Source organism: Peromyscus eremicus, chromosome 8b (genome assembly GCF_949786415.1).
Source record: "Peromyscus eremicus chromosome 8b, PerEre_H2_v1, whole genome shotgun sequence".
Taxonomy (NCBI): Eukaryota; Metazoa; Chordata; class Mammalia; order Rodentia; family Cricetidae; genus Peromyscus; species Peromyscus eremicus.
The window spans coordinates 54,258,217-54,284,666 of record NC_081424.1 but is presented as its reverse complement, the minus strand read 5'-3'; the positions used below and the strand labels follow the sequence as shown (position 1 = coordinate 54,284,666).

Here is a 26,450-nt window from a genome sequence, read left to right as displayed (position 1 = left end):
TCTTTCTTTTTTTTTTTTTTTTTAATTCAGTAAGGTCCAAGGAAAGGAAAACTTCATGAACATATTACCCTTTTAGTTTAGTGTATTTGAGAGAACAAACTTTAAAGCTGAAACCAAAAAAATTACTAACTTCAACTCCACTTTCTCTGATGGAAGTAAGGGGCGGACGGGTGTCACTGAGTGGGACCACACAGGTCAGCACAGGCACAGCAGATTTTGGCCTAGCTTTTTGGGAACTTCTGTTTGTTGCTTTTCTTTCCTTTTGCCCGAGAGAAAGTCACCCAGCCTTGCTTGGGGGATATTCGTCACAGTAAGTAGATGGTAGAGGTCTCTGTTTTCATTTAAGGAAGGCACAGGTGACACATCACGTAGAAGCCGGTGTTTTTTTCTGAGGTATCGCAGCTAAGAATGTGTTTAGGTTTCTGAAGCCATACGTGTGGACGCCAAATAAGGCCTTCAAAGCCCAAGGTATTTACCCTCTGGGCCTTTACAGAGAAAAGGGCCAATCCCTTGCTTCCAGGATAAAGGTAACTATTGTTGAGCTTTTGTTAGACCTTGTGTGTGTTTTATGACTAGGCCAATATTTGGAAGGAGGAACACTCCTTTTGCTTCTGGTTTTCACAAAACTGTTCTCGTAAAACAAAGACTCCGTTTTTGTCAGTAGACTCTCAGTGCATGTCCTGAGCACAGACCCCTGCTGGGAAAACTGTCATGGGGTGCAGGCAGGGTTGGGGCTGAAGTTCTCTTTCAGCGAGGCTGCTGTTCGTGACGGCCCCGTTGTTTCACAGGGAAAGTGGCCGTATCTTGTGTCACCTCCTAAGCCATTGTCTAATGACAGACTTTTGGCACATGCCGAGAGCAATTTGTACCTGATATTTGAGTTGGAAAGAGAATGTCTGTAAATGAGTTGCTTTTTTATCCTTGAAAACTTAAAAATGAAACCCAGCTGGAGCGACACCGACCCCTCGTCTTCCTCATTATATTTCATAGACCTTAGCTCTGCCCGTCCTGATGTTTGATACCTGTTTGTTTATGCCTTTGCTGGCTGTACAGTGAGAGGTCAGACGGTTTAAAAAACAAACAAAAGCATCTGCTTGCAGAAAGACCTTTACATTCTTGCATTATTGACTGCTAGGGAATGGTAGAGTCAGTAGGAGCTTGTCTCTCACTGGGTGCTTTCACTTCCTCTGTGCCTGTAAGCAAGAACCTACCTGCCGATTTATACGGGCCGGCTGAGGAGATAGGGGTGTGTGTGTGTGTGTGTGTGTGTGTGTGTGTGTGTGTGTGTGTGTGTCACATACTCGGCCTTGTGCCTGACCCTGGTGGGTTCTGCTTGCAACTACAGAGTTCTCCTATAATTGCGAGTGTCCCTGTCCCTCGATGCCCATTCTTTTCCCTCTGATTTAGAGAGCCCACTGAACTAGGCAGCAGATACAGTTTGCTTTTGCTCCTTCGCTCTCGTGGTCAGTACGGCTCACACCCCTCCAGCATACAGTGTTTGTCTACCGGGCCCGGGGTTTCAGGTCCTGGGAGTACACCAGCTAACAGTCACTGGCCCTCTAAGAGACTGGATCACTGTCGCCTTCATACCCCTACATAGTCACACATCACGGCTGACCAGTTTCCATCTGATGTGCATTCTAATGCCTTTCCGGAATATGCCCCACCCTCCCTCAGTGGCCAAAGGCCAAGGAAAGTTAGCATAGGCCTGAGATAGCCTTTGTGCCAAGAGGCCTCAGGGAGCAGTGGTCCCTCTGGCCCTCCCTAGGGGAAGACCTAGCTGTTCTCAAGAAGGGTTGGTACATGATAGGGGGCGAGGGGTAGAGAGGGGGAGTCTTAATAAGATGTGGAAAAGCAGACAGACAGCTTCTGCCTGTGTTCAGCTTTATTCATTTGTTTGATTTTTGTTGACCGAAGTGACCAGAGTGGGCAAGATGTGATGTTGTTTGTTCTTGTAAATCACTTCTGTTGTCAGTGAGCCTGTACAGAACACTGTCTTGAAGGACATTCCTCTAAAACTTTGTTTTCACGTAGATTTGGTGGTGGGTATACACCAACATCTTCTGGGTCCCCTGAGACACGTCTGTCATTTCTCAGGTGCTATGGGTCAGAGAGATTGGCTGAGAAATGTTTGCCTATGTCTCCATGGTGGCTCTGTAGGTTCCTCTTCAGTGTGTCTTGGCAGGGGATCCAGCCTTGCTTGGTCTCTATGCTCCTGAAGGGAACACCGGTCTGGAGATGGTCTGGAGATGACGTGGTCTGCACAGCCTAGAGTGGGATCCGTTGGCTGTTAGTGCTCTCACTGAGATGCTGCGGTACTGGCGTACACAGAGCATTGCTGTTTGGGTGAGCCTCCTCAGGAGGCCTTAGCCAGGGAGGTAGTGTTGGGACAACTGTGCCTCTTCCTAAGAAGCTGGCTGGAGAGGACAGTGTGGAAGTAGTGAGAAGCAGGGCAGCAAAATGTATTAGTTGGACTTGGACAGACCAACCATAAAAGGACCCATGGGGCTGCAGGCTGAAGTGGATGGGTGGACGGGATTGGAGGTGCTTAAAATATACAAGATTCATCCTCCCAGTAGGTGAAGCATTCTAGGGAGTCTGGTGTCACAATAGGAAGGAAGTGCATGTGGCGTCTCACTGTAGCTCTCCTTCTATTTGTTGTGACTGTTTCAGTTGTCTATAGGAGAGTTTACATCTTTACAGTTTGTTATGGGAAAGGAGGCAAGATGGCTCAGTGGGCAATGGAGCTTGCCACCAAGCCTGAGGGTCTGAGTGGAGTTCCATCCCCAGGTTCATTGGTGGAAAGAGAGGAGCAGTACACAAAACACGCATGCACACACGTGCACACACACACACACACACGCCTGCACACAGAGACACAAACAGGCACACAAAGCTTATTACAGATGCAAAAAAGGGGAGAATTCTTCACTTCATTTCCTCACAAAATGTATGCACCTTCTTCCAGTTGGAAATCCAAACAAGGTGACGCCCCTGATTTGGGGAGCCTTTCCCTGGCCGGAGACTCAGTGGTATGCTGAGGGGTTCTCCATGAAGTCTTGAAGAGGTGTCACAGTGCTTGGGTGACCTGTGTGTGCTGATCAAATGAATAGCTGATGTCATGGCACCTGGGCCTTCACCCTCCCCTCAACACACATGTTTTTAAGGTGATCTCTCAACAGAAATTGCAGTTGACATGGGAACCCACAAACTGTTGATTCCCAGCAATCCCACTGCTGTTAGTCTGTAGTTTGGAGATTTGGGGTGGGAGGGGGGTGTTATGGCCCAGGACGGTGTCTTTACCAGCAGCTTTGAAAATGAACATCATGAACTGTGAGGTGTGGCTGAGTGGAGAAGGGGGTGTCCTGGTGCTGGAGGCAGGACAGGTGGGGTGGGGAGGGGAGGGAGCACACCGGTGGTGGTGGTGGTTGTCAGTGGTAACAAGGGCTGAAAAGTGTACAACCCCGTGTTCTTACCCCCCAGTCAAGTACTTGTGCACATAACCCCTTTGTGGTATTTGGTTGTGACAACATGCAAATGGAAGAGTTTGGGTTAACCTAATATAACTTCAGAAACAGAGAAGTTTTAAAAATAGAAACTTTTTTGAAGTCTGTTTATTCAAGCAGATTTTACAAACATACCAATTTACAGTGGATTTTTTTTTTTTTTTTTTTAGAAAAGTAAAGCTGTTGGGAGACTGGCCGTAATTGCTAAAGGCTAAAGAAAAGACTTCATAGGCGTAAATTCAAATAACCCTCATCTAAGCCTCTTATAGGAAAAATGTTCTTTAAACTGCAAAATATTCCTGCTCATGTGGTCTTAGCTAGGGCAGATTTGTCTCAGAAATCACACTGGATTTCAGCGTGGTTGGCTTTATGGTCCGGTCCCTAGAACAACAGGTTAGCAAAGAGATCGCGGCGAGCTGACACTTCCATTGTTCCCCGGCCCCTCCTCCTCCGCTGGGTTGGAAAAGGAAAGTCTTCACAGACTTCTAAATTTACAAAGAAAATAGTACATTCCAGGTGGGTTTAGTCTACAGGCCCTTCGTGTCCTATGTTCTGTTCTGTGAGCCGAGAATTAAAAATCAGCGTAGCGTGTAGTAGCCATCTTGGCCGTCCCTACCTTTGTCTCTACGGGCCTCTCCAGTTTGTGTATCTAATTAGGCAGGTATTTCAGTGAGCTGCATCCGAGCCGAAGTATGTGTGATACAGCTAGTGAAACTGAAATCAGATGTCATGGGATCCAGACTCCTGGCTTATTAGCTAAAGAGAAAGTGCCCTTGAATGAGAACTTACATCGTCTGCCTTGGTGGGCAGAGGGGTGTGTGAGTTATTTGTGCTTCTCCTTAGCAGCAGGTAAAATCCTTTGCTTACTTCTCTCCCCTGCCCTGTGTGAGGTGGTTTCTGAGAATTCTTATTTGATTCCCATGGAAATCCCAGGCTGGAAGAAATGGGTACCCACTTACAGACAGGCACACACAAAGCGTGTGAGAAGTTACAGGTGCCGGGCACTAGGCAGCCTTGCCATAGACTCGGCAGTCCAGAAAGGGTCCTTTGGGTCGCTCTGCCCACGGTCCGTCTCTTCTCACTCTCTGCTGTCTGCAGGTCCGTGGGGAGGGCTCAGCACTCCCTGTTCCCAGCCAGGTTTTGAAGCAGAGGGAGCTAGCCCTGTTTTGAATGTGAACGCTCAGAAAGTTCCTTTCTGGTTCTAAGGTCAGATTTTTTCCCCCCTGATCATAATGAGTACAAACAGGACTGGTTTGTCCGCTCTTTGTGTTTGTTAAGCAGCCTTGGTCTGACAGGAAGTGGGTCTGGGGCAGGAAGTGGCTTACTTTCTGAGGCAGAAAGGAGCTATTGAGAAGAACTTGAGATTTCATTACATGTTCTCGAAGTTATGGGAAAGTATTAGTTCATCTGAGCTCTTCGCCATTTTCACTCTGGAGTTGAGTAATACAGACTTTTCTGTTCAGAAGCCTAAAACCGTTGGCCTAGAGACAAGCTTAGAAATAAAACATAAGGACTATACAAATAGAAGAAAAATTTTTTGAGTATAGGAAGTTGAGAAAGTTGCTTAAGACAGCTGGGGCTCAGTGGCCTCGGGTATTAAAAAGATTTGACTACCAGTCCAGGCAGGTGGTGTCTGCGTGCTGCCCAGGAGGCTGAGGCAGGTGGATTGGGACTTTGAGGTTTGACTAGGTACTTAAAGAGACCACCACCATCTTAAACAAAGAGATAGGCAGATATATGCCGATGCTCATGCATGTGCATGGGGGGTGGGCTGAAGGATGACAAAAAGACACATGCATACGCGCACGTGCACACACACTCACACACTCACACACACTCACACTGAGTGAGGTCTAGGAGTTCCTGGGCAGGAAGCGGTAGCCATTCAGAGTCACCTACAGAATAGTTAACCTTGTCACTGTTGTAGTGTAGTGAAAACACACACGTTTACGTTACAGGGTGAAAACCTGCCCGGCGAACAGTTACCAGGTAGTTTCCAGGCCCATCACCTATGGCAGTATATTAAGGATTTAATGTTGATAGTGTAGTCTAGTGGTGGCGGCAGGGTAGTGAGAACAGTTTGGAAAGAGAAGTGAGGAGGACGCTATGTTAGCTTTCGTGATCAAAGTTACCCACGGAGTTCCTTGAAGTGCACTTGGCATCTGTAAAGCGAGGGGTGTACCTGCCATGTTCCTGGGAAGCCACATCAGGCTGGCTGTGCACACACCAGGGATAAACAAGGCATGGCTTATTATGCTTCACACTAAATGGGGAGAAAGCTGTCCTAGTCATGTTGAAATATACTGTAAGTATCCAAGTATCCCAGGGTGCAGGTATATGTGTTTGTAGACAGCTGTGAATGTGGACATAAGCAGAAATGAATCTTGAAAAAAAATGTGTCAACTTCCATTTTGCCAGACCCGCTTGTGATTTAAAGTTGAAGGGATGGCTTTAGACGCTTACTTGATTTAGAATTTACACTCACATTTTCTCAACACTGAGGAAGAGCTGTGAACTGGAGCGGGAACTGCCTGCTTCTTCATGCAGTCAGGCTGGCTCCATTGGCTCTGACCTCTGTGGTCACCACTTCTCCTTAGTGATTAGTGCAAGGGCAGGCACTAGCCAAGACGCGCTGATAAAGAGGCATCAGCCTGGTGGTGGGTTAGCCTTAATCCATGCTACCACCAGGAAGTCTGCCCTTCCACACACACAGCCCCGCTTGAATCCCCCTGCCTCTTGACCTTATTATTGGGAAGCCACAGCTGCCCCCAAGAACAGAGTCTTCAGTGGAACTGCTGGCCCTGGCCAGTGCTCCAGATGTTGCCACCAGGTCTTAGTGACTTCATATTTCTGTGAGTGGGGTGACTGGTGCTCAGGGTTCCTGGGAAAGCCAGGCAGTAGAACTGCTGACCAGCACTTTGACCTCTGTGGACTGTGTGGTTGAGTGACAAGTGGACCCTTGTCAGCTCTGACATTGGACTTTATTATTGTTATTAGGCAAGAAAAGATACATACCCTAGTATCTTGACTCATCATACGGAAACAATGTTGTTATTCTGCAGACATGCATCCTAGTCAGATGTCTTTTGCCTTGCTTTGCTAGAGACAGTGATGTGTACAGATTTCCCCGCTTGCCTGACGGACGGTTTCTGTAGTAACTGACCCAAGGCTGAGCTTCCTTGTGCATACGGCAGTCTTCCTTCCTAAGAGCACCGACGGGGCTGCTAAAGCTCTTAGACTTAGAGATGGAGAGCTTGGTGTAAACGGACTGCAGCTTCTCCGAGGGGCTGTTTCATCCCTACTGTGTGATAGTCCTGCTGTCCCCACCTTCTGCACACAGCAGTGAGAGTGTTCAGGATGCCTGGCAGCAAGAGCTGGAGCTGAGATGTCTGCCAGCCTGCCTTTGAATGTCCGGGTTCAGCTCTCGCTGTGGGCAGGAGGTCTGGGGAAGAACCACACTGCCAAGGCTAGATCAGCAAGCACGTGAGCGTTGTAACAAGTGTGAGGTTCCTAAACAAACAGCCCTGTCTTCAGGACCCCATGTCGTGGTACTTCTTTTCATAATACTCTTACAATATTTCGGTCAACTCTGGTTCAGCATAGTAGTTCTTGCTTTGGCCCTCTCCAAAAGAAGGGGTAGCTTCATGGAATTAAGGTGGGGGGGGTATTACAAATAATTGCTTTCCAGAAATAGTAACAGTATAAAACACTGTCCCGGGAGTTGCCACTGCAGAAATTTTATAGACCTTATGCATATATAAACCGTAGCTAGCCCCAGTGCAGATGTGGGCAGTCATGTTGTTACAGATGGAAACAAGGTTATCTTAACAATTGGCCCTTGCCGGGGTGTGTGCGAGCGGGGAAGGTGGCTCTGTGTGTGTTGGGGGGGGGGGGGGCGTTGGCTCAGCAGGTAAAGGTGCTGTGCACAAGCTTGGCTATGTGAGATCACTCCCTGGAGCCTACATAAAGGGGGGGGGGGGTAGCAAAAACCAGCTTCACAGTGAATGGTCCTGTGACACTGTGGTGGGTCCGGGCACACATTAATAATCATAAATAAAAAACCAAAAACTTTTAACTAGCCATTGCTGTGATGGCTTCCGAAGGGGCTTGTATTCGGAGGGAGAAGAAAAATCCCAACTGTAAGCCACAGAAACGGCCCCCCTGCTGTGGGCTGCAGTCTGCCTTCCACAGGAGGGTGGTTAAGGTGTGCTAAGTTACTGGTAATGTTTTACAGAATTTGGTAACTTGTTAGTCAGCATTTGTACAAAATGGCCACTGTGTCTTAGCAGATGCTCCAAGATGACATTGCATTCGCAGAGACGGTAGTTTGTATTGAAGATGAGAAGGTACCAGAATCCCGAGGACTAGGATATGGGCCCCTCTGTCTCATCTCCCCCCCACCCCTTATGCAGATCATGGTTAGCAGGTGCTTTAGTCCCAGCTGAAGAAGTTGCAGCCTTCACCATGTCAAGCTCTCTCCCGTGAGCACGTCATTGACTTCACCCCTGAGCTTGGTAGAGGAAATAAGTTCACAGACAGCCCTGTCTCACCCAGGGCCTAGGAAGCAAGTGTTTCATTTGTTGAGCTAATACCTGCTACAATGTGGCTAACATCCCAGAGGAACACCCAGGTTAGTGTTCAGGTGTAGCTGGCCACACTTGTTAGACCATTAGGAAAGGTTGTGGCTTGGGTTTCCTCCTCAGGTCGGACAGAAAGTTTATTTCTGCATATCTCCTTCAGCAGGAGCAGGCCCTTAGGGGTGGGGGGTGGGGTGGGGGTTCTGTTAATATCAGAGTGTGATGTGAACAGTATCATTGGAGTGAGATACAGACGGGAGGACTGAGTCTTGCTTCTGTCTAGGGAGACAGGACCCAGGGAGAGCCTTTCACCTCTGCCCTGGAGGGCCGGACCACAGCTTAACAGCTCCCAGCAGCCCACTCAGTCCCAAGGGCTGACCCTGCCCACCGCAGAGGGTGAAGTGGGGTGGGAGTGGAGTGGGATTATATGTTGCTATGGTCAGGCCCGTTTGTTTGATAAACTAGTCTTGCCATCTCAAGAACATGGGATATTTTGATTTTAAAACTAAAAAAAAAAAAAAAAAAAAAAAAAAAAAAAAAACTTAATTAAATGTTTTAGTTTTTGAAAATCAGTCTCCTTTCATCTTTGTTCCGTCAAGCTGACCATACATAGTCTGGCTTGAGTGACATTGTGTTTTAGCTGTCCTGTCTGTAGTCATTAAAGCAACAGGGAACAGACTAACAAATAAAATGCTTACCCAGTCATTCATCAAGTGGACTGAGGAAGGGATGGGTCCACACAGTGGCACGCCATGTGGCAATAAAAAGGAATGAAGTACTAATACATGCACAACAGAGGTGACCTTAAATGTGCTGAGTGATAGACAGGAGATTTCATTTATCTGATATACCCAGAATAGGCAAATCATAGAGCCGAAAAATAGGTTATCGGTCAACAAGATTTGGGGGCTTAAGAATGGTGCGGGGCGGTGATGCTAATAGGCACCATCTTTCTTTTTGAGGTGGTTGAGAGCATTCTAAAACCAACTGGGTATGACAATGCACACCTGAAATCCTTGACTGAGGCAGGGGGATTGTGAGTCGAGGCCAGCTGTGCTACGTAGCAATACCTTGTCTAAAAAAAAAAACTAAAACTAAAACTTGACAACAATGTTTGTGTGTCATTCTGTGAATGATAGAAATCCCAAATTGCACATTGCAAATGGGTTGATTTTTTTTTAATGGCATGTAAATTATATTTCCTCAAAGCTCTTAAAAAAGCATTGACTCGACATGAAAATGAAAATACAGACCTGACTCCATTACCCAATCAAGTAGCCTGAAGCAGCAGGTGAACATTCATCTGACGTCACCTGTGACGCCCCCTTCCTCCCTCTGTGGGAGAATGTTACTACGTCCGCTTCCTATCCCGACAGTTTCCAAAGGTCCTCCCCAAGTATGTGCAGGTTGCTGGAAGTTGCTGAAGTGGCACTCCTGGCTGGAATGTTGGGAAACAGCGCTGACATTTGCATTGATAAGGAAGGCTGGCCTCAGCACAATCTTGGGCCGAGACGACAGGTGTGATAACTGGGTGCCGTCTTACCACCGCATCCCCTGCCTGAAATCCAGACATTCAGATACCACTTTCTGAATTTCCTTTCTGCTCCATGGCATTCCTGATACTTGAAGAGAGGTTCACCTGTAGTCTGCTCCCTGAAGGCTGTGTCACGTGACTGTGTGGTGGAATCAATCTAGAATAATCCCTTTGTCAGAGCTTGTATTGATGTGATTGCACTTAACTCTGTAAAAGTGAGTGTAGAAACTGGCCATGGTGGCACACGCCTTTAACCCCAGCACTCGGGAGACAGGTGCAGGCGGATCTCTGTGAGTTCGAGGCCAGCCTGGTCTATAAATCAAGTTCTAGGGCAGCCAGGGTTACATAATATAGAGATCCTGTCTCAAAAACCAAAACAAACAAGAGTGAGAGAGAAATCTTAAGCTAAGTTCAAGTCCCTCAGTGACATTACCCAAAGGAAACTTGAGCAACAAGATTGATTTACCAAGGCCAGAGAAAGCGCCAGGAGATAATTTGACATAAGTCAGACTTGGCAATTACACGTGGGAGAGAGAGGAGAGACCGTACAAGGTTTCACCGTCAGGTCCGTCTGCTTTTTCCCTTAGACTCTTAGAAAGTGTTTTAGATACCATTTTGATAATTAAACTGTAAAGACCCAGAAATGGTGTTTTTCAAAGTGCGTTCTGGAAAACCTTGCATCTTTGAGATGCCCCTAGGCAACAGAGTCTGGGAATACTAGCCTGGGCCATCGTGGAATTTTACAGTTTGCCTTAACTAAACAAAGGAAGAAGAAAATCACTCCACACTCACATGACCTTGGGACATGGCCCCATCCCCGTGTCTTCCTATTCTCTTTAAAGTCACATAACTCTCTAGAGGACCACACAGCCACTGACGTGGCCAGAAGATGCACAAGACATATTTCAGACTATGTGCATGGTTCAAGGTGGGGAACCCCTCTACGGGGGATGACCTTCTGACCTTTCCGCCCAGTGACCGAGGGACCAGTAAAGGGGAGGCGGGTTTATTTTTCTTTAACAGGGTAGCTACTACTGGTTTATTCAAAACAAAACCGGCTTGGGTTGGGTTGGGGGATTAGGTCTTTAATCTCTGAGGCACAGAAGCAGGCCAGCCAGACATGGATAGCCTGTCTGCCCAGAAAGGTCATTCTGAAAATTAAGTAGGTGTCCATGAACATGTTCCCCTGGCTGCTTGTTACTATCCTCTGTTGTTCGTGTCCTCCCTATGGTCAGGTGATGCTATTGGCTGTCCTGTGTTCCATCTGCATGCCCCAGAGAAGGCAGGCCATCTGCACCCCAGAGCCATGTCTCTAGACAGACCCTATTCCCCTGGACCAGCCCCAGCCAGCTGAGAACATCGACCTAACTTGGCATCTAGCCTTTCAGACCTAAGGGAGGCAGGACTCAGGACTGGCCTTTTTCAGATCAGGTGACTGAGGCCCAAGTACAGAGCATCTTCTGCTCTGGGTTCAAGGACTTGGTCCTTCGTTTTTTATTTTATTTTGAGATAGGGTTTCTCTGTGTAGCCTTGGCTGTCCTGGAACTCTCTCTGGAGACCCCCTGGCCTTGAATTTACAGAGATTCTCCTGCCTCTGCCTCCTAGTGCTGGAATTAAAGGCGTGAGCCACTGCCTGGCAACACCTGCCAGCACTCGAGAGGCAGAGGCAGGCGGATCTCTGTGAGTTCAAGGCCAGCCTGGTCTACAGAGCGAGATCCAGGACAGGCGCAAAAACTATAGAGAGAAACCCTGTCTCAGGGAAAAAAAAAAAAAAAAAAAAAAAGTCATTCAAAGTTCTTACAGCAAGAAGATACTGAAAGACTCCGTTATTACCAACCTAAAGGATGCTACATAGTTGGACTTACATGTACGTTTCCATCATAAGCAGTTAGTGTGATTATGTCAGGTTGTTTAGGGATTTTAACATCTTAGAACCCTAGGTATGAATTATCTTATATCAGCCTCACAGTTGTGTGGGGGGAGGTGCACAAGAGGCACCTGTGTGTCCCCCACCACCATCCCAGATAGGGATGATGCTTTAGAGTACTTTGGCACCCCTGAGGTAAATCCTTCTCTTTTTTGAATGTTGGGATTGGATTTTAAGTGACTGAGAGGAGTGTGTGTGTGTGTGTGTGTGTGTGTGTGTGTGTGTGTGTGTGAGATGCATGCATGCATATACAAGTGATTATGCTGACATCAGTCTTGGCAATTTTGGGATGTGTATGTAGGACCCCAAGTACTAAGAGCTCCGAGCTCCACTGCCGCCCTTCAGCATTGCTCTTGACGAGTCTGAGATGTAAATTATCCAGACAATAAGAACTGCCACAGGCCCTCTGCTCTCCCATCTTTGCAGGCAGTTTGGAGTTGTGAGTCCCTTGAGTTCTTTGTGGAACCGCCCTCCTGTCAACGGGACCACTTAGTTCTCCTTTATTTCTGTGACATCCTTGCCATTCAGGCTCCAGATGCATCCAGATCCTCCAAGTTCATTAAAAACCACCATTTACCATGCAAACCCATCATCGGGGACACATGGGGAAGCTGGAGTGGCTGCAGTTGTTGCTGATTTCTCTCAGGCTCCCTCCCATAATGTGTATGTGAACGGTCCTGTTAAGTTACTAAAGGTTGCATTTAAAGTTTGATGGACGTTTATGCTGCATTGCAACACGTTATTAAAGATTTATACACGGAAAACAATCCTGCTGGTCTTTCTAAACACGAAATAGTCCACTGTGCCGTAGACTAGGGCAGTGTGTGCCGTATTTTGGAAATGTGTGTCATTGGGAAGTAGTGCTTTTTATAGGTCCAGTGATGTGGAACGCATGTGCTTGGGAACTGGCTCCGAGGGATACCGAAGCATCTGTGGTGCTTGGGGTGGTCTTGTAGAAGGATCACCATGCTGTCCAGATGCCAGCAGCTTCCTCAGCTCCTGGGCCATGACTGGTGAGCAGCACATGCCCACCAGCTGAGAACAGTGCGGCCACGGACAAGGTCGGTTGTCTCGGTTGCTTAGCACGCCTGTATCGGTCTTATCAAGGTTGTGGAGACGGCACTGTGTATATGAATCTATACTTATTGACCGGGCACCTTTAGGGAGGACCTTTTGGTTTGTTGGCTTTGCTTTGTGTTTATGGTGGTTTTTAGAGACAGGGTTTCTCTGTGTAGCCCTGGCTGTCCAGGCTGGCCTTGAACTCAGTGATCTGCCTGCCTCTGCCTCCTGGGTGCTGGGATTAAAGGCGTGTGCCACTACACCTGGTTTAGGAAGGATTCTTAAAATCCTGGCGTATGCCCAGCCAGACCTAGGGATTGTCCCTTCTGATAGGGCTGGTGGAGAGCAATCACCTTGTCGCTGCAGCTTTGGAGCTTAGGCTCCTGCAGTGGAAGGTATGGAGTCACAGCTTCCCACAGACCTGAGCACGTTTAAGGAGTTCACGCCCCACACTCGACCGAGTGATAATAGCCTACGTCAGCAGAAGTACTTAGGGAGTCACTTGCTTTTACCTTTCAGAATTGTCTGAACTTTGGCTAGAATAAAACCTAATCAGAACCCAAAGATAGCACATAGCTGGGTGTGTTGACACTTGCCTAGAGTCTGGGCCGAGGCAGGAGAATTGCCCATGAGTTAGAGGCCAGTGTGGTCTGCATAATGAGTTCTGGTGAGACTACTATCTCAAAAAAAGCCTCAAAGGGGAGATGGGTATTACATTTTAAATTTCTAATAACGTGTTCCATGTAGTTTTCAGAACGGTTGGTATCTGCTGTGTGTGCGCGTACGCGTGTGTAAATGTGCCTGTAAATGCGGGTACATACATATGGATAGATGCACATGTGCATGTACGCCTGCTAAGGCCCGAAGTTGACGCTGGTACTCTTCGTGATTGCTGTCCTCTCTATTTATCGAGGCAGGCTTTCTCCTGGACCCCCAGGCTCTCCAACTCCAGCGGGTCTGGGTACCAGACTCTGGTCCCCACACTTTGTGTCAGGCACTGTGTCAACTGAGCCGTCTCTGCAGTCCGCACAGCCGTGATGCCAGCTCGCAATGCTCTGGGCCTCTGGGGTGTCCGTTAAAGCGACCCCTGGTTTGTCCAATCTTCAACAAACCTTCTGTTTTTTCCCCTCCCTCCTCCTCCTCTTCCTCCTCTTCCTTCTTCTTGGTTTTTGTTTTTGTATTTTAGAGGGGTGTCTCACTGTGTAGCTCTGCATGATGAAACTTGGTATGGAGACCAGGCTGGCCTCAGACTCAGAGGTTTGCCTGCCTCTGCCTCCCTAGTGCTAGGGTTAAATGTGTGTGCTGCCACGCTGGAGAGAAAGCAGACAGATTCTGTCTCTGGCGAAGGAACTCGCATCTGGCGTCTGCTCTCTACTATTATATCTAGTATCTACTGGATACTGAGCTGTGTGGACTAAATACTGTCCTCACGACAGGGCCCCTGTGCTGGGAAGAGACCCCTCTGGCCCTGTCTGAATCCCAGCCGCTGTGTGCTGTGGTCTTTCCCTGTGGGAGGGTGACATGGAAAAGCCACCGAGGTGGTTTCCTGTACTTAAAGCCTGGGTTTTCTCAAGCGCAAGGTGTGAGAACTGCCTTGACTTTATTTTTAATTAAAGTTTTTAAAGTTCTCACACACACACACACACACACACACACACACACACACACACACACACGCCTGGTGCCCATGGAGGTCAGAAAAGGGCATTAGATGCTCTGGAACTGGAGGTATAGCTGGTTGTGAACCACCCTGTGGGTGCTGGGGAACTGAACCCGGGTCCTCTGCGTGAGCGACAAATGCTCCAAACCGGTGAGCCACCTCTCCAGCTCCAACCTGTTTACAAACAAAGACGAAGAAACCCTAGCGGGGTGAGAGTAGAGCCTGAGGGAGAGCACCAGCCACTGCCTTCCTCTTACATCTAACACGTGCTAGCACTGATAGACTCCACACTGTTTGTCACGGTTTTCATTTTAGACGCCGCCGTTTTCCCTTCTTCTGCTTCCTAATTAGCATCTTAAAGGGCTGCGTGCTGTTCTGTCCTCCTTGGTTTGATATTTGCTCATTGTACCCTTTTCTCTCAGCTTCTAACGTCCCCCAAACTGTCCGGCACATGGCCCCTCCTCCTCCTCCCTTTTGCCTTGCTGTGAACCTCTGGCCAGTACCTCAGGAGCCCCGCCGGCCTCACCTGACCCTTGTGCAGACCTCAACACGAATGTGCTTTCTTGAGGCAAGAAGGCCGCCCGCATATGAACCCAGACCCTGAACTGGCTGAGGCTCCAGTCAGCTGTCCCTCATTTAGGACCTGCGGCAGGTGTTTTGTGATTGGCGCGAGGACAGATGTTACAGAGGCGTGTGTGCGCGCCAGCCCCACTGCCAAGCAGCTCTGGGTGTCGGTGGGAGGCCCCTCCGGGAAAGAAGGCACAGGGAAATTCAAGTTTCTCTTCCTGTTTTCCAGATCAACGTCCGGGTGACCACCATGGATGCAGAGCTGGAGTTTGCCATCCAGCCAAACACCACCGGGAAACAGCTATTTGATCAGGTGAGTCTACGACGCTGGGAAGGGGAATTGACCACTTAGGAGACGTCCGTCAGAGGCTGACCCTTTGCTCTTCTAAGTAGATTATCTTGTGTGGTTCACTCCGGGTAATGGATGAAAAGGGCTTTTGAGAAAGTAGAAAGTGCTGTTTTAGACCTCAGTCACGTCTACCGTGAAACACCCATGAAGTCGGGGCTTTTTGTTAAGTAGCTGTTCGTTGATAACACTCCCTAGATATTGGGGTTCTTCATAGCAACACTGCTCCAAATACAGTTTTGTTAAATGGTTCAGCCCTTCCCAAAGTGGGCTAGAAAACGTTATCAACCATTGTTTAACAACCATGTGTCACGTGTCAGCAAGCTCTTTCTGCAGAGGGCCAGATAGTCACTCTTGTAGGTTCGAAGACCATGTGGTCTGTGTTATAACTGCTCATTCTTTCCACTGTTACTGAAAAGCAGCCACAAATCCGTGAATTGTGAGCACGTGAATTGATGACCTTGTTCAGATAAAAAAAAAAAACGATACGGGCACCACATTTTAAAAGGGATTTCCTGAACCTTCAAAAACCAGAACCCTGTTCTTACCTTGGGCCACACAGGCAGTCAGCAGGCCAGATCTGGCATCCGGGCTATAGCTGGCCGCCTCTGCTTTATTTAGAATCCTCTTCTGTGGTTGAGACAGAAGCAGCTTTGCTAATGTGAGCACCATGACAAGGGTGTGGTGGAGCCATCTGACACCTGGGGTGGATCTAAGAGCATCAACCCTGTGGTCCCGCTTGCTTTCGTGAGGAAACAGAATATCCTATATTCATATTCTGTTTCTTAACAAAACACTTCAGGTAGCCAGCTCCAACAGGTGGTTTCATTGCAGAACACTTGGTTTTTGGAAAGCAGCTTTTCCAGAATGTTCTATGTGACTCTCACGTAGAATGGGGAGAAAGGGCACCTCTTGTTCCCATCTCGTGGTAGGTCTTGGAAAACCCTCCTTACCTCTTTGCTCTCTGCCCAACTTCATAGACTAGATGGGCCCAGACGATGGCGAGGGATATGTCAAAGATACCTGTGCCATGCTGGCCAGCAGCTCACCCTTGGCATCCAGGCCCTGAGTGGGGTCTGCACGGGCTTTGTCTGAAGGAAGTAAGGCAGGTGCATCTGTGTTCCTGTGCCTCCTGAGGCCTGAGGTGAATGGGAGGGAGATGAGAGCAAGCTCTAGATAGTAGACAAGGGTCTGGGGCACAAGGCCAGAGCAAGGTGAGTCACGCAGCACCTGATCCGGGACTTGCAGTCCCAAGTGGCCCCACCACCATGGGGATGGCACTCTGCATTCAAGGTCTAAGCCTGAAAATGAGCACTGTTGCTGGGGAAACCCGGGAAGGGGATCTCAGCACTCCTGCCCATGCTCCATCCAGACTTCTCTGGATAGTGAGCTCAGGGTGTAGTGCCAAGTGGCTCTCCCAGCAGCAGAACCCTGGCTGCCAGGGCGTGCCCAGACCTGTTCGGCAGGGCTGGCTGCCGGTCACCATTGTTTGAAGGTTGCTCTCTTCTAGTGAGATTTAAGATACTTTCTGCTCTGGGGTGAGGCTAGGTTAAGGATGAAATCTAAAGGTCACCCTGAAATTCCCAGGGGAAGCCGGACACAGCCACTGAGAGCCGAGTGGTGCCATGTCCAGGACCTTAGCCTGATCACTGTAGACTTCCTTACCAGCAAAGGAGTGGTGGGGCCACAGGCAAAATGGCTTCCAAAGCAGAGCAGGAAGCTGTACTGTGATCGGAGAAATGAGACCAGAGAGTCACAGGTCCAAGCACCCCCGTGGCATCACCCCACCACCCTGCCTCTGCAGCGGCCTCTTGCCTCTCAAGTCCAGGCTGCAGCGTGGCAGTGGACTCTAGCTGGAGAGAGCCATGTGGAGCAAGAACTGAGATTGGATGTTCTGTGGGGACTGGAGGGATGGGGCACAGCACTTCAGCTGCTGCTCGGTTGGCTGAATCAGGCACCCCTGTCCTGTGTCATAAAACCTGTCATCCCAACCCTTCCCAAGGCAGAGGCGAGGGTCAGCCCCCAAGCTGTCGAGACGCTCCTGTGGGTGAAGCTGAGAGGGGAATCATAGGACCTTGAAGGCAGTGGAAATGGATAGCTTTGTGGGAGTGTGGGGTTCCCCTCTAGGGAGGACCTAGGAGCTAGGGGGTGGCTTCAGAATGTACCGAGGGGAGGCTGTTTAACATGCCCCTGGGTGGGGGGAGTCCATTCATTGGGAACAGTAAGGAGGAAGTGGCGAGTCAGGGCAGTGGGGGCAGCTCTTCACTGAGAGAGGTAGCCTTGGCTACACGGGATGCTTGCAGACTGACCTGTCCATCCACACAATGCAGGAGAGAGGACTCTTGAGTGGTGGCACTTGGACGTCACTGGAAGCCTAGAGCCATGGAGAGGGAGGTCGAATGGACAGGAAGTTCTCACTAGGAGCTCAGGACCAGGCTGAGGCTGCCTGCAGTCGGGCAGGTGAAGGGGAAGGGTCAGATTAGGGCCGACACCCGCTCGTTACGTGCGTAGGACTTTGTTGTGCAACCTCGGGTCGCCTCGGACGATAAGGCGCTGGTTTGTGGAGAGTAGGAAGTCGGCAGGAGTGGACATCGAGTCCTGCTGCAGTCAGTACGAGGGCGTGGGCTTCACAAGTCCTAGGAGCAGTGTGTGGAGGAAGCCACATTTCCCTCACAGCATCCCGTGGTAAAATCCTGGATGTGGTGTAGCTCCACTGTTTTGTGGGGTGGACAGGGGGAGAATCGGCAGGGCGGCCCACGGCGGTAGAGACTGGAGGGGCAGCGAGCATCTGCCCCTCCACAGGTGAAGGCGACAGGCCTGGCCAGTGTTCCTTGTTGCCCTGTGTGTATATGGTTTCTCTTTTTAGGAAAGATGCCTTTAATCCCAGCACTCGGGAGGCAGAGGCAGGCAGATCTTTGTGAGTTCGAGGCCAGCCAGGGCTACAGAGTGAGTTCCAGGAAAGGCGCAAAGCTACACAGAGAAACCCTGTCTTGAAAAACCAAAAAAAAAAAAAAAAAAAAAAAAAAAAAAAAAAAAAAAAAGAAAGATGAGACATTTCACTGTGTAGCCTGTGATGGCCTCCGACTCCTACCCTTCCTGCCTTGTACCCCCAAAAGCTGGGATTTGGGGTCTACCATCAACAGCTGGCTTCCCATGTGGTTTCTGGTGTGTCACATGAAGCATCTCGGGAACTCTCAGGAGGACAGCGGTAACCTTTTTTAAAGGTTTAATGTTTCCTGTCGTGGCGTTTAAAATTCTAAGATTTGGAGACTTAGTTCTTTTTAGTGTGTGAGGGGTTGTGAGGTGTGTGTGGGGTGGGGTGGAGAGTGTGAGCGTATGTGTGTCGTTATTTCCGTGGGCCGTGTGTTGTGCCAGTTCTTTTCGGCCATCCCCCACCTGAGCATCCTGATGCGGGGCGGTGTGCCTGGACACTCCTGGAGGTGGGCTGTTGGTTCTGTGCGCTCATCACAGCCTGCCCCGCAGCCTGCAGTGAAGGGGGAGGGGTGAGAGTTCGTGGAACTTAGCGATAACCTTGAATCTGGTCAGATTCAGGCTAAAATATGCCACTTGTGCTTCGACATCTGTGGGTCACAGGTTAAGCTTGAGACTGCCTGTTTGCTGTACCAAGCAGAGGCCCAGTCTCTCTCTGGGGACTGCTGAGCACGTGGGGGGCCACCGCCGGCTGGGCTGCCGTTGCCCGTGTGAGGGTGTTTCTCATGGTGGCCTCTCACTCTCTCACAGGTGGTAAAGACGATCGGCCTCCGGGAGGTGTGGTACTTTGGCCTCCAGTATGTGGACAATAAAGGATTTCCTACCTGGTTGAAACTTGATAAAAAGGTAAGTCGGAGTTAACCATTTGCAGGCTGTTAACTGGGAGTGGATCCTCTCTGTGGGCACCAAAACCAGAATGCCTCAACTGGGTCTTTGTCTGCCTTTTTGTGCCTTGTTATTTGTGTAAAGATTTTTATAGACAGAGAGGCTGCAAGCTTCCAGGAAGGGAGACTGCGGACTAGAGTTAGATCCTCCATTCCTCCTCCGGCTGCCCTGTTGGGGCAGGTGATGGTTAACTGCCGAGTGGCCTGAGTTGTTGTTTTTTTTTTCATGAGATTAACCTAGAAATCATGAGTCACCCACCATATTGTCAGATCCTGCAGTTTTGTTTGAGTCGGCAGTAAATTATCTTCTAGCTCCGAAGATTGGGCAACCTCGCTCATAGTAATGAAAACACTGGCTGAGTGTGTTTTCTTCAGACCCTGGGCAGGCTGTGCTTTTTTCCCTCCGCCTCATTTTCCATGTCACTGTACGGAGGGCGAGAGTGGAGACATGGCCAAGTGTGGGGGTCAGTTCGTGGTCCGGGACAGGCTGGCTCAGGGCAGGTCACAGCGGGAAGGACATGGGGGTCCTTCCTAAATGAGTTCTCTGGGATCGATAGCACTGTCCCAAGAAATGGTGATGTGGCGATTGGTCCTGCGGTCCACTAGCTGGGTTTCCAGCAGAGCCAGGATGCTTTGGACTAACTTATTACATCACGTGCTACAATGATGAATTTCAGGGCTAGGGAATAATGTGCCTGAGGTGGTAGAATGCTTGCCTAGCATGCATGAAGCCCTGCATAAACCAGGCATGGTGGCTCATGCCTTTAATCCCAGGACTCAGGAGGCAGAGGTAGGCATATCAAACTCAAGACCATCCTCCAAGCGCAACAAGTTTGAAGCGAGCCCGGGATACTCAAATGATAACAGCAACACTTGTATAATGACTTTTGTATCACTGGTGTTCGAGGACGGCCTGGAGTTGGTACTGAGAACTGCCTTCTCTCGCACAGGTGTCTGCACAAGAGGTTCGGAAGGAGAACCCCGTCCAGTTCAAATTCCGGGCCAAGTTCTACCCCGAGGATGTGGCCGAGGAGCTCATCCAGGACATCACGCAGAAGCTGTTCTTCCTCCAGGTCAAGGAGGGGATCCTCAGCGACGAGATCTACTGCCCCCCGGAGACAGCTGTGCTCCTGGGGTCCTACGCGGTGCAGGCCAAGTTCGGAGACTATAACAAGGAGATGCACAAATCCGGCTACCTTAGCTCTGAGCGACTGATCCCCCAGAGGTGAGCCGATCGATCGAGGCCGGCCTGGGAGTGGGGAGTGGGGAGCAGGGAGCTCTACCAAGGTCACGTGCTCCCTGAGGCTGGGACTCTGGTACTTTCCTGAGTGCTCCTTTAGGAATGTTCTGCGTCAGCAGGCTCCTCTGATGATTAACTGAGACACAGCGGGGATGGCGTGTCTCTTCCTCATGGGTCTGATGGGCAGGCCTCTTTCTGACCTGCCTGCTTAGCTCTGCCTGGTAACCAGTAACCTGGCCTCTGGCAAGTCTGCCCTTATTCACTGACGGTGACCAAAAAAAAAAAAAAAAAAGACCCCTTTTGGAAGAAAAGTCATCTTAAATAGTTTTTAAAAACTTAGGGTGGGATTGGGGTCTTTGAAGGGCTACATCTCCAGGCTTATGCTCAAGAAAGAAAAGCAGAAAGTCAGAACAAAAGCCCGCCATGATGGTCTCGTTCGAAAGGACAATAGGGGTTGAATACACGAGGGAAATGGCCCCGTGGCTCACACATCTCACAGCCCTTGAAGGTGACAGTCCTGTATCTCTCCTTTTGGAACCTAGAGTCATGGACCAGCACAAGCTCTCCAGGGACCAGTGGGAGGACCGGATCCAGGTGTGGCACGCGGAACACCGAGGGATGCTCAAGTGAGTGCCGTGTTTTCAATTTACCTTCTCACGGACTCCAGGTAGCGAGCGTTTCCAGAGAGGTCAGCGTTCAGTCCTCGTGCTTGGTGACGTCCAGGACAAGTGGGGTTCCCTTGGGGAGAAGAAAATTAGAGTTTTGTTTTTTAAACAAGGTTCTTGCCTGGGGAAGAGAAGCAATTCAGTTTAAGCCTCTGATGCTAGCTCTACCCATCCCTTCAGAGGAAAGTCCTGTTGCCTACGCTCATTTAGCGGAGGGGAGCATTGTTCACCATTGCGTGTGTGTGTGTGTGTGTGTGTGTGTGTGTGTGTGTGTGTGTGTGTGTGTGGTCTGTCTCTTGTTGAGGATGCCAGTTCATTTGCTCACTAAGGTTATTGCCTTCAACACTACATAATGTAAGCATGGGCCCCAGGTGAGAAGGGCCGCGAAGCTTGAGGGACAGAGGCATGGGGGCTTTAGGATACTCAAATGAAGATTCCAGTCCCTGCCTCCAGCCTTGTTGTGCACACTACTTCTTTGCAGTGTGGAACTTGGAAACTGTGTGCCGCAGAGTCCTTGAGCGGGCCAGGAGCCTCTGAGAGTCTTATGTTGGGATCCCTGATTGCTCTGTGAATGCAAGAAACAGGGTTATCCCTAAAAAGGAAAAAAAAAAAAAAACTGTCTCCTTAGAAACCAGAGCAAATCAGTTAGTTCTACCTAAGAGAGTAGATAAGTTAGAGGGTTCAGGCTAGCACAGGCCCTGTCCGGGAGCTGCTTCCAAGCCTGGCTCATCCGTACCTCCCAGCTAGCTGCCTTTGGTTGCTCCTGGCCTTGCCTGCCCGTATGCCATGCCCCGCTCTGCTCTCCATGGCTGGCCGTTACTCTGAGCATCTGCAGAGGCTGTGTCTTTGGGTGTGAATGCTGCTAGCCATAACGCTGTGTTCTCTTTCCCATTAGGGACAGCGCTATGCTGGAGTACCTGAAGATTGCCCAGGACCTGGAAATGTATGGGATCAACTATTTCGAGATCAAAAATAAGAAAGGAACAGACCTTTGGCTTGGAGTTGATGCCCTTGGACTTAATATTTATGAGAAAGATGACAAGTGAGTGGAAGTTGATCATTGATTTTATCTGTGGGGTAGCAGGTCTGCCAAACCAATGAAGTACCAGGGTTTTTTGTTTTGTTTTTTTTTCTGTGTGTGTGTGTGTGTGTGTGTGTGTGTGTGTGTGTGTGTGTGTGTGTGTGTTGAACAGTGCAGTAGTAGCTTGGTGACCCAGAAGTCAGTTGTACTTCCAGTCTGTTCCACAGCACAAGGAGTCTGTGGCAAGGGAAGGCCCAGAGTGCACTATCCTTAGGACTCTGAGCCCCGTGAAACAGAGAGAGAGTGTAGCTCCCAGAGATCGTTCCCCTCCACAGCTATTCCTAGGCTGTTGCCTAGCCAGAATGGACTCCTAGCTCAGGGCTTGTGCTAATCCAACCAGGAATGTTGATAATGCCACCAGACACTCCAGGATTCCATAAACAGCAGCCGCCTGCATGTAGGAACAATTAGCTAAATCCCCTGAGCCCACAGAAGGTGTCTAATTGCTTCGCAGCCATTACATTGTCTGTCAGGCAAGGTCTCTGAGCGGAGCCAGAGGAAGAGAGCTGCCTGGCGCCGAGCCTCTTGCCAGCTGCCGGTGGTCACCCCTGAGTTTCCTTCTTCCCACCAGGGACAGTCAGCAAGCAAAGGTGAAGGAAGGTTCCTGGCCTGAGCGCAGGAGGTGGGCTCTGGCTGAGGAGGTGGGGGAGACAAGAGTGCCCCAGGATCTCGATGTCTTATTTGTGAAATGGAAGCCTGGAGCCCCGAGATGCAGCCAAGCCCTGTGAAGTGTGTCAGGATGCGATGCTCTCCCTCATCTCCTGTCAGCCCCCCATAGCTCACGGTCTCTGCAGTTACCTAGGAGAGTTTCCTGCTGATAATAAATGACTTGTACATAAAGAATCCAGCCAGTGGCCAGGTGTGGTGGCACACGCCTTTAATCCAGCACTCAAGAGGCAGAGGCAGGCAGAGCTCTGTGAGTTCAAGGCCAGCGAGGGCTACATAGTGAGACCCTGTCTAAAATATAATAAATAAATAACTCGTTCAGGACATCCGGGGAACCCGGAACCCTTGGAGTACCTAGAAGCGGGCTATGGAGGGCTTAATGCTTGCTTCTGCACAAGTGTGCATGATGCGGCATTGTAGAGAGGCAAGGGCGGTCCTTCCTCCAAGCCCAGAGTAGAGGCTGGGGGCCCTGAGGCACCACCATGCCGGAAAGCCCTGCCTGGTGTCAGAAGGTGAGCACCGGGTCCTGGACTTTGTGGAAACGCATGTGGGAAGCTGCCTGTCTTTAGCTCCATTTTTAAATGGCCAGATTTTGTAATGAGCCCTGGGAAGGGCTGTCCAAACAGGTTTTTCCAGCTGCAAGAAACAGCCGTGGGCAGGAACTTGCTGATGTCAGCCTGTAACCACCCTAGCCCACAGAATGGTTGCCTTCCCCCCCCCCCAATAAGTTTTGAACCGTGCCCTACTGGGTCGGCCCCTTCCCAGTGCCCGTAAGCCCCCCTCCCCGCAGGCTCCCACAGCAGCCAACTGTAATTCTCCCAGTGACCTTCAGTCTCCTACCCTGGTGGCAGGAGGCAGCTGCCTCCCATTGCTGTACCCTCTAAAGAAGGCACACGCTCCCTTCAGAGGAAAAGCCTGTAGGTAGACACTGAACCGGTCGACAGCAAAGTTCTTTCCCGTTTGCAGTAGCCACAAGAGATTGTTCCAGGCTCCAAGGGACCAGAGCTCTAAAGTCTTGGGTATTGAATTGCATCCTTCACCAATAGAACTAATTAATGGTGGGGATTGGATATTCTTGATACATTGTTAATAGGGCAATTTGATACACAAATAAACAGATATATCTTTATCGTAGCCTTTTTGAAATGAAATGGGTTCTGGCTGGGAAATGTCTCCCAGGGACCCCCTTTTCATGATATATATCATAGAACAGTGGGGGCATAGGTACTGGAAGCATTTGTCTGGCCCTCTTCTTTCACCCTTGGCTGGAAGGAGGGGGGCTGTAGGCAAACACCACCCCCCAATGGGCTGTAATTCCTCCTGGGATTCTCATACCAGGACTCGGTGACACAAAAATAAATGAAGACTAAGGACACCGAGGCTGACCCCGGGTCCTTTGTCTGTTGCCAGCACGTTTCCCCCTTAGCCCTCCCGCCCCACTCCATCATGAAGTAGTAGTTGACCCGGAGGAGCTTGGGGAGATCACTCCATCCACGTGGTCACTGAGGATGACTTGATAAACTGTCGTGTTTTCTAGATGGTAGCACCCTAGCAGGTGTGTCTCAAAGTGAGATGTGTCTCACTGTGAATTGTGGCATCTGTACTTGTTCCAAGAAATGAAAACGCCAATCACTTCCTAGGGCTCAGTAGGTTTACCAAGACATAGAATATTTACTATCTCAGCTGGGCCATGGTGACACACGCCTTTAATCCCAGCACTCGGGAGGCAGAGGCAGACAGATCTCTGAGTTTGAGGCCAATGTGGTCTACAGAGCAAGTTCTAGGACAGCTAGGGCTACACACAGAGAAACCCCGACTCAAAAAACAAAAAACAAAAAAAAGAAAAGATCATTTCCATTGCCACAGATTTTGGGTTAAAATTAAAGAAACAAAACAAAACAAAAAAACTATACTTAAAAAAATGGGTTTCAACTTAAGTTTAAAATGGTACAAAGAATTCCCATAACCTTTTACCCATCTTCCTCCAGCTCTAACATCTGTAGACCCAAATGTGACCCCCACAGTGGGTTTTGCTTCCGAAACCCGGCCAGCGTCAGCACCACCCTTAGCTGTCCCCGGGGTCTGGATTGCAGTGGTCTTCATCCTTGCTATCTTGGACTTTCCGCGGACTTCTTAGGAAGTCTTCGGCTCTGCATTGCCTGCGGTTTGCTTACAATCGGATTTAAGTTTGCCCTTGGGGTGAGAATCCCATAAAAGTGCCTCAGCGGCCCCCCACAAAGTAACATGTGTCAGTGGGTCTGTCCAGCCCCCAGTGGGAGAGTCAGTGCGAGCCAGGGGCCTCCACCGTCATACCTGTCCTTCTCTATAGTCGGTCGGCAAGTGTGTTTTAGGGAGACTCTGAAACTGACTTCACCGACACAGATCCTTAGACGTTCAGCTACTGATCCTGATGTCCGTGGATGAAACCTTCATGAGATTATTTCTGTGTCAAGAACTGGCAATCACACATAGACTAGCTAGAGGGAACCAGTTTCTTTTTTCCATTTATTCGGCTCTCTGTATTAACGTGAACTTGTGGGTATTTGTTAGCAGTGGTGTTCATTTTGTTACTCAGGCTGTTTGAGACCTTGGCATTGGTACCCGTGTCCTTTCCGAGTAACTCCATTGTGCTGAGGGTGTCCTTACCCTCTCAATCTCAAAATGCCCCAGTCCAATCCTGTACATGCATGCCCAGCAACCAGCCATCTCCAAATACTTCTGGTTCCGGTTGGTTGACAACCCCACATTGTCATTGGTCAGCCTCCTCCACTACCCTAGAACTCACAACTCTCCTACCCTGAGTGCTGGAATTATAGACATGCATCTCTCCCCACCCCCTTCTCAATGGGTGGCACATAAGGGCAGTTACAGTATAAATCCTGCGGCAGTCTTCTTGGTGGACCATGCCCATGCCCATGTCCTACGTGTGATCTCTGTTTGGACAGGGACAGGAAAAGAGAATCCTGGTAGGCTTTCATTCTCCAACCGGTTAAGAATTAAAGGAAGTCCTTTAACTCACAAGTGAGTCCCAACTACCATGTTTAGCCCATGCGTTTTGATACCGCAGTTATGCTTATGAGTGGCTACGGATTGTCACACATGTGAGCTTTCAAAACCTTAGAGGCCACGTTGGACCCAGCCTTTGGAAAACAGGTGCTTGCTGAGCTTGGAGGCCTGGCTTTTCTGGGTCAGAGACTAGAGGGACCTGTAGAGACAAGAGCTGTGGGACAGATCCTGGCCTCTTTGAGTTTTAGGAGCTGGGGATGTTGACCTGGCCGCCTGGCAGTGTGACTGTGGGCTGAGCAGCTGTCTCCTGGTGCTTAGCTCTTCTGTGACCGGCTTTTGTTCTTGGGGTCAGGAGCAAGTGCTCCGGAGGCTGCCGCTTGTCACTACTGTACCTTAGCTTTCCCCTGTGAGGCGGGGCACAGGCAGGAGATGCTGGTAGGCCCGGGCTGTGGCTGCATTTCAAGTGTTTTGAGACCCGTCAGCAAAACTATACTGCTGAAAGTTGTGTGTCCCATGCGTGACGATAAAGGGTCAGAACACATCGCATTTGAGTGCCATGACGCATGTTAGTGATGGGTTACAGGCGTAGGTGACAGCTGTAAAGGATGAATCCGTACAGTCCCTACCAAAGGCTTCAGCCATGAACCACCCTGGCCAGGGTCCTACATCGCTTCTCCAGCTGCCAGCCGTCATGCTTAGAAGCCCCCTTGTGGCCTTCAGAGGCCGCCTTTTGTTTCTGAT

At 49.6% G+C, this 26,450-nt stretch overlaps 1 protein-coding gene across 1 annotated transcript in view; it reads left to right on the top strand.

Annotated features, from left to right (window-relative positions):
- Positions 1 to 26,450, top strand: part of Ezr (ezrin) — a 43,125-nt gene that overhangs the window by 6,044 nt on the left and 10,631 nt on the right. The window contains exons 2-6 of the mRNA XM_059272823.1: positions 15,060 to 15,143; positions 18,918 to 19,013; positions 20,002 to 20,276; positions 20,834 to 20,917; positions 21,852 to 21,998. Of these exons, the coding sequence (XP_059128806.1) occupies positions 15,060 to 15,143; positions 18,918 to 19,013; positions 20,002 to 20,276; positions 20,834 to 20,917; positions 21,852 to 21,998 (686 nt within the window). The remainder of the gene's footprint in view (positions 1 to 15,059; positions 15,144 to 18,917; positions 19,014 to 20,001; positions 20,277 to 20,833; positions 20,918 to 21,851; positions 21,999 to 26,450) is intronic.